The sequence below is a fragment of the Musca autumnalis genome, unplaced genomic scaffold (genome assembly GCF_047663935.1).
Source record: "Musca autumnalis isolate F117 unplaced genomic scaffold, ASM4766393v1 scaffold_4, whole genome shotgun sequence".
In the NCBI taxonomy this organism is placed as follows: Eukaryota; Metazoa; Arthropoda; class Insecta; order Diptera; family Muscidae; genus Musca; species Musca autumnalis.
In genome coordinates this window covers 74105129-74120701 of record NW_027411977.1, presented here as the reverse complement: position 1 = coordinate 74120701, position 15573 = coordinate 74105129, and the positions used below count along the sequence as shown (strand labels likewise).

Sequence of the window (15573 nt, the reverse complement as noted above, 5' to 3'; positions counted from 1 at the left end):
GGTTTTTAATATACACACACCAAGGGCTTTCATCTCCAAAAGGAATTATCTCTGCCCCAACATTGGTGTTCACAGTGTAATTTAAGCAATAGCGGGAGGCAGTAGGAGTCTATCCATTGTCGAAAAGTTACATTACAGCTAGTTTGGTTAAAAATTGCAGCTAAAATTCTCAAAATACCGAAAATCGGGAGATACCGTTATATGGGGGATATACCAAAACATGGACCTATGTTGATGATGTTTCGTTGGAGATGTTTTATGACCACTGAGAATTTCAAATGTCAAATTACAGCTATTTCGGTTAAAAACTGTAGCTAAAATTCTCAAAATACCGAAAATCGGGCTATACCAAAACATGGACCTATGTTGACGATGCTTGGTGGAGATGTTTCATGCCCACTGAGAACCTCAAATGGCAAATTACAGCTAGTTCGGTTAAAAATTGTAACTAAAATGCTCAAAATACCGAAAATCGGGAGGTACGGTTATAAGGGGGCCATACCAAAACATGGACCTATGTTGATGATGTTTCGTTGGAGATGTTTCATGACCACTGAGAACCTCAAATGGCACATTACAGCTATTTCGGTTAAAAATTGTAGCTAAAATTCTCAAAATACCGAAAATCGGCAGGTACCGATATATGGGGACCTATGTTGACGATGTTTCGTGGAGATGTTTCATGACCACTGAGAACCTCAAATGTCAAATTACAGCTAGTTCGGTTAAAAATTGTAACTAAAATGCTCAAAATACCGAAAATCGGGAGGTACGGTTATAAGGGGGCCATACCAAAACATGGACCTATGTTGACGATGTTTGGTGGAGATGTTTCATGACCACTGATAACCTCAAATATCAAATTTCAGATAGTTCGGTTACAAATTGTAGCTAAAATTCTCAAAATACCGAAAATCGGGTGGTACCGTTATATCGGGGCCATACCAAAATATGGACCTATGTTGACGATGTTAGGTGGAGATATTTCATGACCACTTAAAATGGCAAATTACAGCTAGTTCGGTTAAAAATTTTAGCTAAAATTCTCAAAATACCGAAAATCGAGAGGTACCGATATATGGGGGCTATACCAAAACATGGACCTATGTCCATATCCTTTGGGGTATAAGTTTGTTGATTACTATGAACCCTAAGTGCCAAATTATAGCTAATTCGGTCTGCAAATGTGGCGAAGAACGTCAAAATACCTCAAAGCCGGAGGTACTGATATATGGGGGCTATACCAAAGAGTGACCTGCCTATGGAAAAAAGACCCTCGGGTGCAAAATTTCAGCACTCTATCTCAATTATTGCGGACGCTAGAGTGATTACAACAGACGGACGGACATGGCTAGATCGTCTCAGAATTTTATCCTGATCAAGAATATATATACTTTATAGGGTCGCAAATGATTAGTTCGATGTGTTACAAACGGAATGACAAATATACCATCCATACTATGGTGGAGGGTATAAAAATCGTTAGGGGGAAAGAGGGGGAACATTATTAAAACTTTACATGAAATTGAATTATATTGAAGAAATAACATTACAAAAGTCCTTTAGTCGACAAAAAGAAAAGCGATATATTTACAAATTTTCTTAAAAGGTCCATCAGCCATGAAAAACTAAAACGTATAAGTCTCAAGAGGCGGGAGAATTTGACTTAAACATTTTTTTTAACTTTTATAATTAGATGGCTTTAGTAAAAAGACAAGGGACATGGATGATAATAAATCCTAAACAGCATCAATTGGCGAAAAAATTCGACAAAGTCCGTATGAGAACAGAAAGGTTATAGACAAAATCTGTAGATACATTTAAAATTCTCCTCGGTTTGACAATGGACCGAAGAAGTGAGGTAGAAAATACCAATTTTTGAATTGTCAAGCCATGGTACAATTAAAAAAGGTAACCTTATGCAATCATATGTTTAAATTTTTTTCTAAATTAAAGCTTTGACAACATTTCATTGTCAAAACAGTGTTGACAAACATTGTCTATATTTGTGTTGTGTATATCATGACACACATACATATTTGGCACTTTTGTTTCAAAAAATAAAATTAATAAAATAAAAGAGCAAATACTAAATTAAATATAAATTGGGAATAAGTTTTATTTATAATACAAATAGTGCGGGATTGAATTGCTCTATTTTTAAGGTCCAGATTGAGAGAATTTTTTATGTTGGGCCAATATCAGTCATTCTTTTCGATAGTTCGTGTCCACCATTCGTTTTAGTAGCCAGATTAAGATTTGTAGAGCTTTTGGAGAATTCTGTCGGTAGGCTGGACTAGCCCTCGAAAAACATTGATGTAAACTGGACCACAAGGAGCACCTTCGGTAAAAATTAAAAAAAAAAACGTGGGAGGTGACCGAAGATGTTGTCCGATACAGATCTTGCAACTTGATGTACGTTTGTCTAAATAAATAAATAATCCCTATTGGAGGAACTATCCAACAACACATAGGTAGGGAATGTCTTTATTTTGTGACATTTAGTAATCAGACATTTTAAGAACAATTTTGTGTCTGGTTCTTGAGGCGGTCTTGAACAGATTTGGATACCATAATTTTCATTTTTTTGTATGTTGAGTAGGCACTTCCTTACTACTTCCTTCCTTACTAACGTGGGAGGTGACCGAAGATGTTATCCGATACAGATCTTGCAACTTGATGTACGTTTGTCTAAATAAATAAATAATCCCTATTGGAGGAACTATCCAACAACACATAGGTAGGGAATGTCTTTATTTTGTGACATTTAGTAATCAGACATTTTAAGAACAATTTTGTGTCTGGTTCTTGAGGCGGTCTTGAACAGATTTGGATACCATAATTTTCATTTTTTTGTATGTTGAGTAGGCACTTCCTTACTAGCATATAATTCTTTTCACCAATAGCAGGACCAGATTCGCCATATTCATCACTTTAAGAAAATATATAGCTATGAATTTCAGTATTTTTCGCACAGAATCTATTTATATGTATTTAACTTACCATTTTCAAAAAAATGTACATTAAATAAATGTAAATAAACAAAAGTTGTTTTTGTTTTTATTCATGTCATGCAGGGTTGGATACGTTCAATTAGTCTGTAATTGAGCATGTCTATAGGTCCAGAGATGTATCTACGATTTTTTTAAATGAGGTTACCTTTTATTATTCTACCATGTTGTCAAGCATAAATTACATAAAAAGTTGTAATTAAAACTCATTACGAAGGGGCAGCAACGCGTGGTCTGCTAGTATATATATAATAAAATTTTACCCAATATATCAATAAATTGAGTAAAATTGTCAATATAAAGCTATTATTATCCAAATAATTGATAAACATACAGTGAAACATTGACTTTTATTTTCTGACCGCTAGTCCTGTATTTTTTCCCACTGTGTGACGTGACTGTACTTTCATTATTGTTTCCCTTCAGTAATTGTATCATGTAATGTAATTATTCCATGTTTTATACATATTCGCAGTGGTGTAGGGTATCATATTGGCGGTTCCGCCCGATTTTGATCCTTTCTTTGCTGGTTTTATTAAGATATATATGGTAACATGGGGCAGCTTCGCCACTGGGGCGCCTTCGCCAGCGCCGATTTTCTTAAAAACTACAACTTCTAGAGAAATGCCGTTAAAGGGAAAATTGTGAGTTTAACGAAGATCTTTCACCTCCCAAAAGTTGGCATTTCTATCAAATATTTGATTACTGATGCACGCGGTTTCATGTTTTTGGGGTGTTACGAAAAATATTCATGGTATAAATATTTTGTGATATCATGTATACCTTTTGTGGTATCAAAATTATATTTTATACCGTTAATAGCAAGGTAAATTTATAGAAGGTATGTGCATGAATTACAACAACTAACAAATTTACAAAAACAACATTGTTGGTATTGAAAATTAATTGTCAAAGATAATATTGAATAATAGGGTCGTTCCAAAAATGTCCTCAGGAAAAACATAAATACATTTTGAAAATCCTCCAAAATAGAACAAATTTGAATGACAATGTAAATATAAAGCATTCAGAACTGTCGTAGGTCATTTTTACTACAAGTTTAGGAAGAAAAACAGTATTTTATGGAGGCAAATTTCGAAGTTTCAAATTTCATGAGTAGACCCTATTACATTTTGAAAACTAAATTTACAAAAAAAGTACGAATACAGCTGATTGTCACTTCTACCTTCTATAAATGTACCTTGGTTAATAGACAACTAGTGAAGAATATAAATTCAATTGATTTGCGTGATAAAAGTAATTATAAATGTCAATATATTCATATTATGAACTATGTAGAGGGTGGGGCGGCTACGCCATGATAGGGGTGTAGTTGCTTAATGTGAGAAATATGTTCGGTGTAACTTAAATTCTTTATGCTATTGATGTGCCACACTATAATGTGAAGTTGAAATCAAATATTGTGCTAAACCTATCTAATTTGGCTATATTTTTCATTTTTGCACCTAAATTTAAGGTTCGAACTTCAATTTACGGCTAGAATATGTTTCTTTTTGTAAATTTTAGAATCATTTTTGATTATTAAATAGAAAACATGTTAATTTTATGCATAATGTTGATATTTAGGGAGGAAGTATGGTAAATGCCGGTTTTAGAGTCCGTTGATGTATGTCCTATGTCTATGGCGAAGCTACCCCATGGGTGGGGAGGCTTCGCCACTTTTTAGACATTTTGTAAATTCTCAATAATAATATTTTAAAAACAAAAATATTATCATTTTTATATCAAAACTTATAGCCAAGATGTGCTAATATTTTTACCAGAAATAATATTTGGAAAAACTTCAATGGTGTCGATATAAGAGCATTTTGAACAAAAACAATTTTATACCATTAGAAGACAACTACTAAAGAATATTAATCCCAATAATTCGTATGAAAAAAGCAATAGCAATTGTCAATATAGTAATATTATGAAATATGTAAGGGGTGGGGCGCCTACGCCATGATAGGGGTGTGGTGGGTTAATGTTAGAAATTTGTCATGTTTAACTTAAATTCTTTATACCATAGATATACCACAATATAATGGGAAGTTAAAATCAAATATTATCCTAAACTTTTCTTGTTTTAGTTATATTACGATTTTTGTACCTAAATTCAAGGTACCCACTTCAATTAACTGCAAGAATCGGTTACTTTTTATGAATTTTAAAATCATTTTTAATTATTCAATAGAAAACATGTTCCTTTTTTGCATAATATTGATATTTAAGGAAGAAGTATAGTAAATTACAGTTCTAGAGTCGTTGGAGATTGTTCAATATCGATTGCGAACCTGCCCCATTGGTGGGGAGGCTTCGCCACTGTTTAGACATTTTGTAAATTCTCAAAAATAATATTTTAAAAACAAAATTATAAACATTTATATATCAAAACTTATAGTCAAGATATGCTAATATTTGTACCAAAAATAATATTTGAAAAAACTTTAACGGTGTCGGTATGAGAACATTTTGAACAAAAACGTGGCGAAGGCGCCCCATGTTACCATATATATGTATATATGACAACCACTTTTGTCAATACCAAATCAGTGGTTAATTTTGATCAAAAGGCTGTATTAAATTCAATGTGGACATTTCGACCACAAAATGTGACCGATAACAACTGCTATGCTTTTTTTGGTTGTAGATAATAAACAAGAATCCTAACTGAGGAGTAAGCATAATTAGCTTAATTACCAAACAAGCATTAATACCAAAATTTTGCTGTACGTAGTACAGCATTGTTTTTAAATAGATTTTCAAACTTACCAAAGACTAAAAACATTTTTAATTTTGAAGATATCCGATACTCGTCTGTTTTCAAAAGCGCACGTAGAAATACACTAAATTGTAGTGAGTTTTCAATGAATTGTGAACAGCAGTGATTATTATTGTACAATTTATAAATTATTCAAAAAATGTTGTACTTTGGTAATGCAAATGCTATTTCAATATTTGATGAGAATAAAAAGGCTTTTAAAATGATTAAAAATGTGTCAATTTATTTTGTTTTCTATTATACTATGGACAAATTTTCTGGGTCATTGTCTGGGAGGTGGAAGTAAAATGGTGAAGTAAATTTCTTCTGAATTTTGTTGTAAGTCATTTTAAGGGTATTATTCAACATTCGGTGCTTTCGTCTATAGCCTTTGCTTACTTGTTTTATTATCCATGTATGGAAATAGTCAACAGGTAGCTTAGCAACAGGTTATACTAAACGTTATTGTTTTTCACGTTGATTTTTAATTAAAATTGTAACCATACAATGACGATATGACAACAAACAAACGATACCTGCCAACATTGTGAAGGACAATAACTGTAATGCATACAAAAATAATACACAAAATCAAATGACGCACTGTGGTCGAGGGTATAACGTATTTATTCACATTTATTTGCAAAGTGCGGGGGAGGGGAGAAGACCTAATAACAGGTGAAACAAGTAAGCAAAGGCTATAGTCGGACGGGGTCGACCAAGTTAAAACCCAGACCACAACCTGTAGGAATTAGCTATGTGCAACCGCCTTGCACGCTGAATGTCCGGGTTCGATTCCCATTAAATTGTCAACGGTGGCAAAATACCCCTTAGTAATTTTAATTTATTATTGTCTGTTTAGGACGAAGGCCATTATTTATGAAGTTTTTAATTAATTAATTGGATTAATCGAGCTAACATGGCCTAAGGAGTTTTGTATTGAAAAATGAATTCTAGCGAAATACCACACACTCAACCATTACGCTACGATCGTTTCGCCTGGTGGTTTAAGCCAGGCTCATCAGGCGTATTTGAATGCTAATGGCTAGAAGACAATAGCTGATTTTAATAACTTCTATTTATACAAACATTTTTACAAATTTGTAATTATGAAGTATTTATTGAAGTCTTGTCTAGGAATCATTTTCTCAATACATACACATATACAATCGAAGGGAGGTTTCCTTCATAAATTGTAATGCCTTCAGTTTTTGAAGTTTTTTGGATATCATGTCGACTAGTTTGTTGATATGATACATTGGCAGTGGCTCAGAACGCTGAGATCTCGACAACATTGTCTGTTTGTTGGAGAGGACCCAGGTTCAAACCTCAGCCGGGGCGATATTTCCTGAGTATTTCAGCCATGAAAAACGTCTCTACAAATGGCAACTTAGGACACGCCATTCGGACTCGGCGATAAAAACTAGGTCACATATCAATAACTAAATATGAATCCTTTGATATAAGAGAAGCCTCCCTTGTCCCTACTATGATGTTTGTGGAACAATTGTATAAATTATACATTTGTACAAAATATTCGAAAATTGGAAAATTCACATTGATTAGCCCCACCTGCTACATCTTCAAATTGTCTTTGAATATCAGGTTCCTTTTTGGAATACACCTAAAATAAATATATATATATATATATATATATATATATATATATATATATATATATATTTCTCTATATCTCTGATATTTGATATTTGGGAAAATTGTGAGTTTATTGAAGATCTATCGTCCTAAAATTTTGCACTTGTACCTCAAATATGCTTGATAATGTAGTTTTGTGCTTTTCAGGGTACATATTTCGAAAATACAGTCGAACCTCGATTATCCGTGAATCGATTATCCGGGAACCTCCATTATCCGTGATAGAAAAGAAATGTTGGACTTTGATCCATTTCCTCTATTTTTCGTTATAAACTTCATTACCCGGCATTAAAAGAACACTTTCCAATTAATTTGATTAAGCAAACAAAAGGTAAAAACAAAACAAAAACTGGAAATTCTCCCGTACATATTACACAACTAGCAAAGTGCCCGCTACTTCGTATGCGGAAAGGGTATAAAAACAAATAACAATATATAATATGAAAATGGCGAATTTTAATCAATATTTATATTAGTACTGTTCGTCCCTTTTTAGTTCGATTTTCAAAAAGATCAGCCTTATCTCACCTTAACGCATTAACAGCGAGACAAACGTTGCAATACTCACTCTAACTCCAAAACATACAGATTCCAGCACAGTCCCTACACCCAACAATTTGAGTACACTTATAGCACGTATTTCGACGACATGTCTCAATCCTACACTAACTGGAATACAAAATAAAAACACTAATCGTAATTCTAAATCTCAAGATTCCAGGTGTATCCGTTCATCCAACTCCAAACTGTATCACTTCGTACTCTTCGTACCCATATGTAAGGTTTTCGAAAACTACCTCAATTCTTCACTTAAACAGTAATCTTAATTCCACATTTCAGGATTTCAGCTCTATCCGTTCATACAAATCCAAATTGTACCAATTTTGGTACCATTTAGTACTTTTCGTACCCATAAGTACAAATTTTCAAAACTATCTCAGTGCTATGTTCAAACAATAACCTTAATTCCAAATTTCAGGATTCCAAATATACCCGATCACTCAAATCCAAATTTGGTACCATTTAGTACTATTCGTATCCAAAGTACGAATTTCTAAACCTACCTCTATCAACACTCCAACATCAATTTTAATTCCCAATTTCACGATTCCAAAGGTATCCTATCAATGAAATCCAAATTGTACTATATTTAGTACCATTTAGTACTTATCCTACCCATAACTAAAAATTTCCACAACTTTATCAATGCTACACTCCAACAGTACTCCTTATTTCAAATCTCGGGATTTCAGCTATCTCCGTTCACCCAAATCCAAATTGTACCAAATTTTGTACCTTAGTATTATTCGTACCCATGAGTACGAATTTCCACAATTACCTCAATCCTACACGCCAACAGTAATCTTAATTCCAAATTTCAGGTTTACAGCTGCATTCAATCACCGCAATCCAAATTGTACCAAATTTGGTACCATTTAGTAATTTTCGTATCCAACGTACGAATTTCCAAACCTACTTCTTTCAACACTCTAACAGTAACAGTAATTCCGAATTTCAGGATTCCAAAGGTATCCGATCACACAAATTAAAATTGTACCAAATTTGGTACCATTTAGTACTTTACGTACCCATAACTACATTTCAAAAACTTCATCAATTCTACACACCAACCGTAATCCTTATTCCGAATCTCATGATTCCAGCTCTATCCGTTCATACAAATCCAAATTGTACCAATTTTGGTACCATTTAGTACTTTTCGTACCCATAAGTACAAATTTTCAAAACTATCTCAGTGCTATGTTCAAACAATAACCTTAATTCCAAATTTCAGGATTCCAGATATATCCGATCACTCAAATCCAAATTTGGTACCATTTAGTACTATTCGTATCCAAAGTACGAATTTCCAAACCTACCTCTATCAACACTCGTACATGAATTTAAATTCCGAATCTCACGATTCCAAATGTATCCTATCACTGAAATCCAAATTGTACTAAATTTAGTACCATTTAGTACTTTTCCCACTGATAACTAAACATTTCGAAAACTTTATCAATCCTTCACTTCAACAGTACTCCTTATTCCAAATCTCGGGATTCCAGCTATATCCGTTCACTCAAATCTAAATTTTACCAAATTTTGAACTATTCGTACCCATGAGAACGAATTTCCACATCTATCTCAATCCTACACGCCAACAGTAATCTTAATTCCAAATTTCAGGATTACAGCTGCATCCGATCACCGTAATCCAAATTGTACCAAATTTAGTACCATTTAGTACTTTTTGTTCCCATAGGTCCGAATTTCCAAACCTACCTCTATCCAACACTCCAACAGTAATCTTAATTTCCAATTTCAGGATTCCAAATTGTACCAAATTTGGTACCATATAGTACTTTTCGTAGCCATAAGTACACATTTTCACAAGTATCCCAATCCCACACTCCAATAGTAATCATAATTTCAAATTTCACTTTTCCTGCTCTATCCGATCACTTAAATTCATATTGTACCAAATTTGGTACCATTTAGTACTTTTCGTACCCAAAAATACGAATTTCCAAAATACCTCTATCCTACACTCCGACAGCAATTCTAGTTCTAAATATCAGGATTCCAGGTCCATCCGTTCCCCCAAATCCAAATTGGACCTTATTTGGTACTATTTAGTACCTTCCGTACCCATATGTACGAATTTCGAAAACTACCTCCATATCTCAAACCTACACTCCAACAGTAATAGTAATTCCAAATTTCAGAATTCCAACTTTATCGGTTCGCCCAAATTCACATTTGACCAAATTTAGTACTATTTAGTACTAGTACTGTGTACGAAACACATGAGTACACATTTTCAAAACCACCTCCTAATATCAACTTATCTTCTAAACCTTGATTTTCATTCCAAATTTCAAGATTTTAGCTCTGCCCGTTCACGTTATACCAAATGGTACTAAATTTAGTAACTTTTAGAACTTTTCGTACACTTATAGTTCGAATTTCCAAAAACCCTTTGGTACACCTTTCTAACTCTCCATCAGTGAACGTCATTCCAAATTTCAGAATTCTAGCTCTTCGCGTTTGTCTAATACAAAGGGTACCATATTTAGTACCTTTTAGTACTTTTCGTACTGTTCTAGTTCGAATTTCCAAAAACCCAGCCTTATCTGACCTATTCGGACCATGAGTGACCCTCACCCAAAATTTCAAGATTCTAGCTCCAGCTGTTTAGCCTGGGCGGTGATTATCAGTCAGTCAGTCAGTGAGTCAGTGAGTCATCATTACTGAACTCTTTTATAAGTATAGATATGTGTATTTATGATATCACAAAAACCATGGGGCAAAGTCAATCCAGATGAATCTGATGATGATAATATTAATTATATTTTAAAATTTTGGTGGATTGCCGCAACAAACTTAAAAAAAAATGCAGATTTTCATATTATTGTACGATACTATACCATTTTTACTTCAAAATATGTTCAAAAGCTGCATAAAAGCATTGCCTCCATTATCCGGGAAAATCGATTATCCGTAATGCCTCCGGTCCCGACCATCACGGATAATCGAGGTCCGACTGTAGTTCATTGTGGGTATATATTGTGATATCAAAAATATATTTCATACCGGTAGAAATTCAAACAAATTTATAAATCCCAAATTATTCATATTCTATTACACACTAAAGAAGATTGTATAAATCAGCTGCGCTAACGATGATATAAGCTCAGTCCCTGACCGAAAGAAGAAACAAACACAATAAATATGCCGTATAATAATATATTGATTATATATCACGAGTTTTCTTCAAAATACGCGGAATCTTTAGGAATCGTAATGTGGGGCTATACCAAATCAATTTTAGAGAACTAACTTCTGATTTAAAAAAAAAAAAATAAGAATTATTTTACGGATTTGTAATTTTAGTTGGAACCGGCAGGTGTTTTTGGAACTTTTGGACTATTATCTCATTAAGTATGGACTTACCCCGGAAAAATTGTACCTTTGCAATAGGGACCATGAAAAGAACCTTCTTCAAAAAATTGAAATAGATCCGATACGAGTCCTCAAACTGCACTTTTCCCAAATTTTGTGTGGGAATACTCGAAGTAGGGGACCAATATAGTCCATATTCCAACCTGTACATGACTGGATGGAATAATACGATGTGCAAAGTTTGGACCAATCAGAAAATCCCCTTGAGAGCTATCTTGCGGATTTGCCATTTTTGGTCATAGTCTCAGGAAGTATGGACTTGCCATTGCAATTGTACCATCGTAGAGTTGGCCGCAAGGAAAATTTGCTGAAAAGAAATTCAAAACTTAAATTTCACTTAACCGCATTCTGTGTGGGAGGTACCCGAATGTGTTTACAGATATAGTCTAACCCGATCTATATCTGGAAGGAATAATAATAATATACGGAAAGTGTAGACCAAATCTATTGCTCACTTCGCCACTTATCGTTCAAACAATTTTTCGAAAAAAAATTTTAACTTTTTTGGAGGAGGTGTGGACCTACATATATAGCCTATATTCGAACTTAAACTAAGTTTGGGCATAATATAACGAAGTATAAAATTTGGTTCTAATCGATAGATCAGTTCGAGAGTTATCGTGCGCACCAGCCAGCTAGACATTAAGAGAGACAGATGAAAGGACAGGGCTAAATAGACTCCAAATTGTCTGAAACGAATTTCGTCCAAACAAACTTGGGGTCTAAAACCATTATTTCGATTAGACACATCTTTGGTTGTAATTTGTTTGTATCCTCTTTACCCTAAATCCTGAGGTATAAAACAGGATTTGCCATGTTGCAATATGTGTATAAAAAATCCAATTTGACAACTGAACTGAAAATTTCTCTGTCATGATAGAGACAATTTGTAGCATGGGAGGAAATTGTGGTTCTCTACACAAAACCCATTGTATATTAGGCAGTAGGCCCGTTATCTAGCAGACACATTATTGCAATTTGCATCAGGGGAAAGGTCAGTAGTTATTTTCCCATATGTAGGCTACTTTGCCGGTATATGCCCTCCAGGAATTGATATATGGACCAAAAATAAAATTTGTATATTTCTCATACAAAAGTAATGGTCTATGTCACCCGCTAAGTAATATCAGATCGTCATGCAAAATTATAGGCATTTTCTTCAACCTAAACTCTTACCTCGTGCAAAATTTCGTGACTATTGAGCTATATTTACGACCTCTAGAGTGTTAATTACTACTTTACAAACAAAAAACTGGATATATTAGGCTGTAGCTCTGTTATCTGATCCCGTACATCAACGTAATCGACATCAGTGCAAAGGTCAAGAGATCGTCTTCCAAATATAACCCACGAGAGATGAATGTGTCTTTCAGGAACAAAGATATAAGCTTTATCTCGTCGAGATATGAAGATTGGTATACCACATTGGGGGTCTCCGACGAATATTTAGCGGTGTTATATGAATTTTTACTAAAACAAAATCGTTAAGTTCGGCCGCGACGAACTTTTTATAGCCTTCACCATAAAATATTCTGAAGTAGAATGGAATAATTTGTTTTCTTTCCATTCCTAAAGTTAAGTGGAGATAATTTTTAACCACGGATACCCCAAATGCCTTTATATATGGGCTATATCAAAGTGTGGACCTACATATGAGCCGCTCAGTGCACACATCGACTAACTCCATAAAACAAAAAGTTGAGAAACGCTATGTATAACTGTATAACGTTGTCATTGTATAACTGTATATTTGCCAATTAACGGTGCCTATTATTCAGCATAGTACTCGTAAAAAGTAAGGACTATATCAAGGGTTTTGACACTTAAAATTAAAATTTTTCAAAAGGAAAGAAGAAAGTTGTGCCCATATGTTGTAAATTTGTGGTGGAGAAATTTTGGGTACCTTTAAAATGTAGGTAAAATCCTCAAAATACCAACAATCGGTAGGTACCGTTATATGGGGCCTATACCAAACCATGGACTCAAATTGACAATTTTTAATGGAGAGGTGTTGTGACCTCAATAAACCTCAAATGACAAATTACAGTTCGGTTAAAAATTGTAGCTGAAATCCTCAAAATATCGAAAATTGGGAGATACCGTTATATGAGGCTATACCAAAACATGGACCTTTTGACAATATTTGGTGGAGAAATGTTGTGGCCACTGGGAACCTCCAATGTCAAGATACAGGTTGTTTGATCAAAAATTTTAGCTAAAATCATCAGAATATCGATAATCATGAGGTACGTTATATGGAGGGCTATACCAAAACAAAGAGATGTTTTTTAACCACTGGGATCCTCAAATGGCGAATTACGACTAGTTCGGCTAAAAATTATAGCTATCATCCTCCAAACATAGAAAACCGGGAGATATCTTATATCGGGGCCATACCAAACAATTGTAGTTAAAATCCCCAAAATACAGAAAATCAAAAGATACCTTTAGGACCCATACTATACCAAAACGTAGACCGATATAGCCAATCTTTGAACTTGGCATACTTATGGAAGAAAGACACTCGGGTGCAAAAATATTGCATCCTAGCTCAATTAAAGTGGACGCTAGAGGGATTACAACAAATCGACACAGAATTTTTCCTGATTAAGAATATATATAATTTATAGGGTCGCAAATGATTACTTCAATCCGTTAAAAACGGTAAAACAACCTTATATATCCTCCATACTATGGTAGAGGGCATACTTTTGATCCCGAATAACTTTTATTACACACATGATTTCAATGGAGGTTATCAGGCCATAACATCTTATGACAAAGCCCAATTTTTCCCCCCTTACAGGCATTTACATTTTGACTGGACAATATTGGGAAAATTTCCTCCCATTCATACTCGAATTGTGTTGTTTCATTTATGGTGTGTATAGCATAAATGAAAACTATGGACCACTGTGCTCCTGATTTCCTGAAATTGTAATAAAATCAATTAAACTAAAATCAAATTATGTAAAACAGCGATATTATATACAGATGCAACACAAAAATGCCACTCGTTATGCTTGTGTAATTATCACATAATTAAAATGTTATGAAACGGTTTTATACGCCCATAAAGCGACAACTTGTATAAGTATCAAATTAAATTTCAGCACGCCTAAGGTGAGAACATAAACATTTCATGGAATTGATAATTAAAATGTAAAACAAATATTATTTAAAAAAACCAGTAGGAAAAGACCAAAGTCGGGCGGGGCCGACTATGTAATACCCTACACCAGTCGAAATATGTAAAAATGGAATAATTAGTTTTTAATTAATATGGAAGCTATACCAAAATTCGGGGCTGTATCAAAACGTGGACATATGTATGTCCATAATTCTTGGTGAAGAAGTTTTTTAATAACCCAAAACAAACATTAAAGTAAATTTTTTGAACTCATTAAACTCCAAATGGCAAATTGGAGCCCTATTTGGGGAAAATCGTTAAAATACCTAAAACCGGGAGGTACCGTTATATGGGGGCTACAAAAAAACATGTACCTATCTTAACAATTTGAAGTGGCCAAATTTCGTGGCCACTGGGAACCACATATGTAAAATTTCAGCTAGTTCAAGCAAAAACTGTGGCTAAGATCCCTAAAATACCTTAAATTGGGAGGTACTGTTATATAGGGGTTATAATAAAACATGGGCCTATGTTGACAGTTTTTGATGGGAGCCTTTAATGTCAAATAACTCCTAATTCGGTTAAAAAATTTAGCTAGAATCTTCAAAATATCGAAAATCGGTACATAACGTGGGAACTTCAAATGTCATTAACAGCTAGTTCGGAGGTACAGTATGCAAAGTTCATATTCGTACACCCCTAAAAAAATTAATAAAATCGTTATTAATTCCATATTTTATGTGCAAATATGAAATAATTGATGGGAATTACCATAACGAAGAAAGATTTAAGAATAACAAAACAAATTTTTAATTTATTCCGTCATTTAGGTATAGATGGCGCCTGTCTGTGCGGCAAAGTTCGTATTCGTACACCTATAAACACTATATATATGGAGTTTTTAAGGATTTTCAAAGCAAAATACCGCACATTTTTGTTATTTTCTTCTTTTGGAATGCCTCTGCTATAGAAATATGTAAAAATAACGGTAATTTTATCAAAAATTTTGCATGAATAAAAAGTCGGACGAATATTTGAAATAATTA

At 33.9% G+C, this 15573-nt stretch overlaps 3 protein-coding genes across 3 annotated transcripts in view; all 3 read right to left on the bottom strand.

Moving 5' to 3' along the window:
- Nucleotides 1-5896, bottom strand: part of LOC141401063 (uncharacterized) — a 66350-nt gene extending 60454 nt beyond the window's left edge. Inside the window, exon 1 of the mRNA XM_073980891.1 lies at nt 5787-5896. Within this exon, the coding sequence (XP_073836992.1) occupies nt 5787-5802 (16 nt within the window). The 5' untranslated portion in view covers nt 5803-5896. The remainder of the gene's footprint in view (nt 1-5786) is intronic.
- The window catches only part of LOC141401064 (uncharacterized), a 105912-nt gene that overhangs the window by 52173 nt on the left and 38166 nt on the right, over nt 1-15573 (bottom strand). The window lies entirely within an intron of this gene.
- The window catches only part of LOC141401065 (uncharacterized), an 81675-nt gene that overhangs the window by 28032 nt on the left and 38070 nt on the right, over nt 1-15573 (bottom strand). The window lies entirely within an intron of this gene.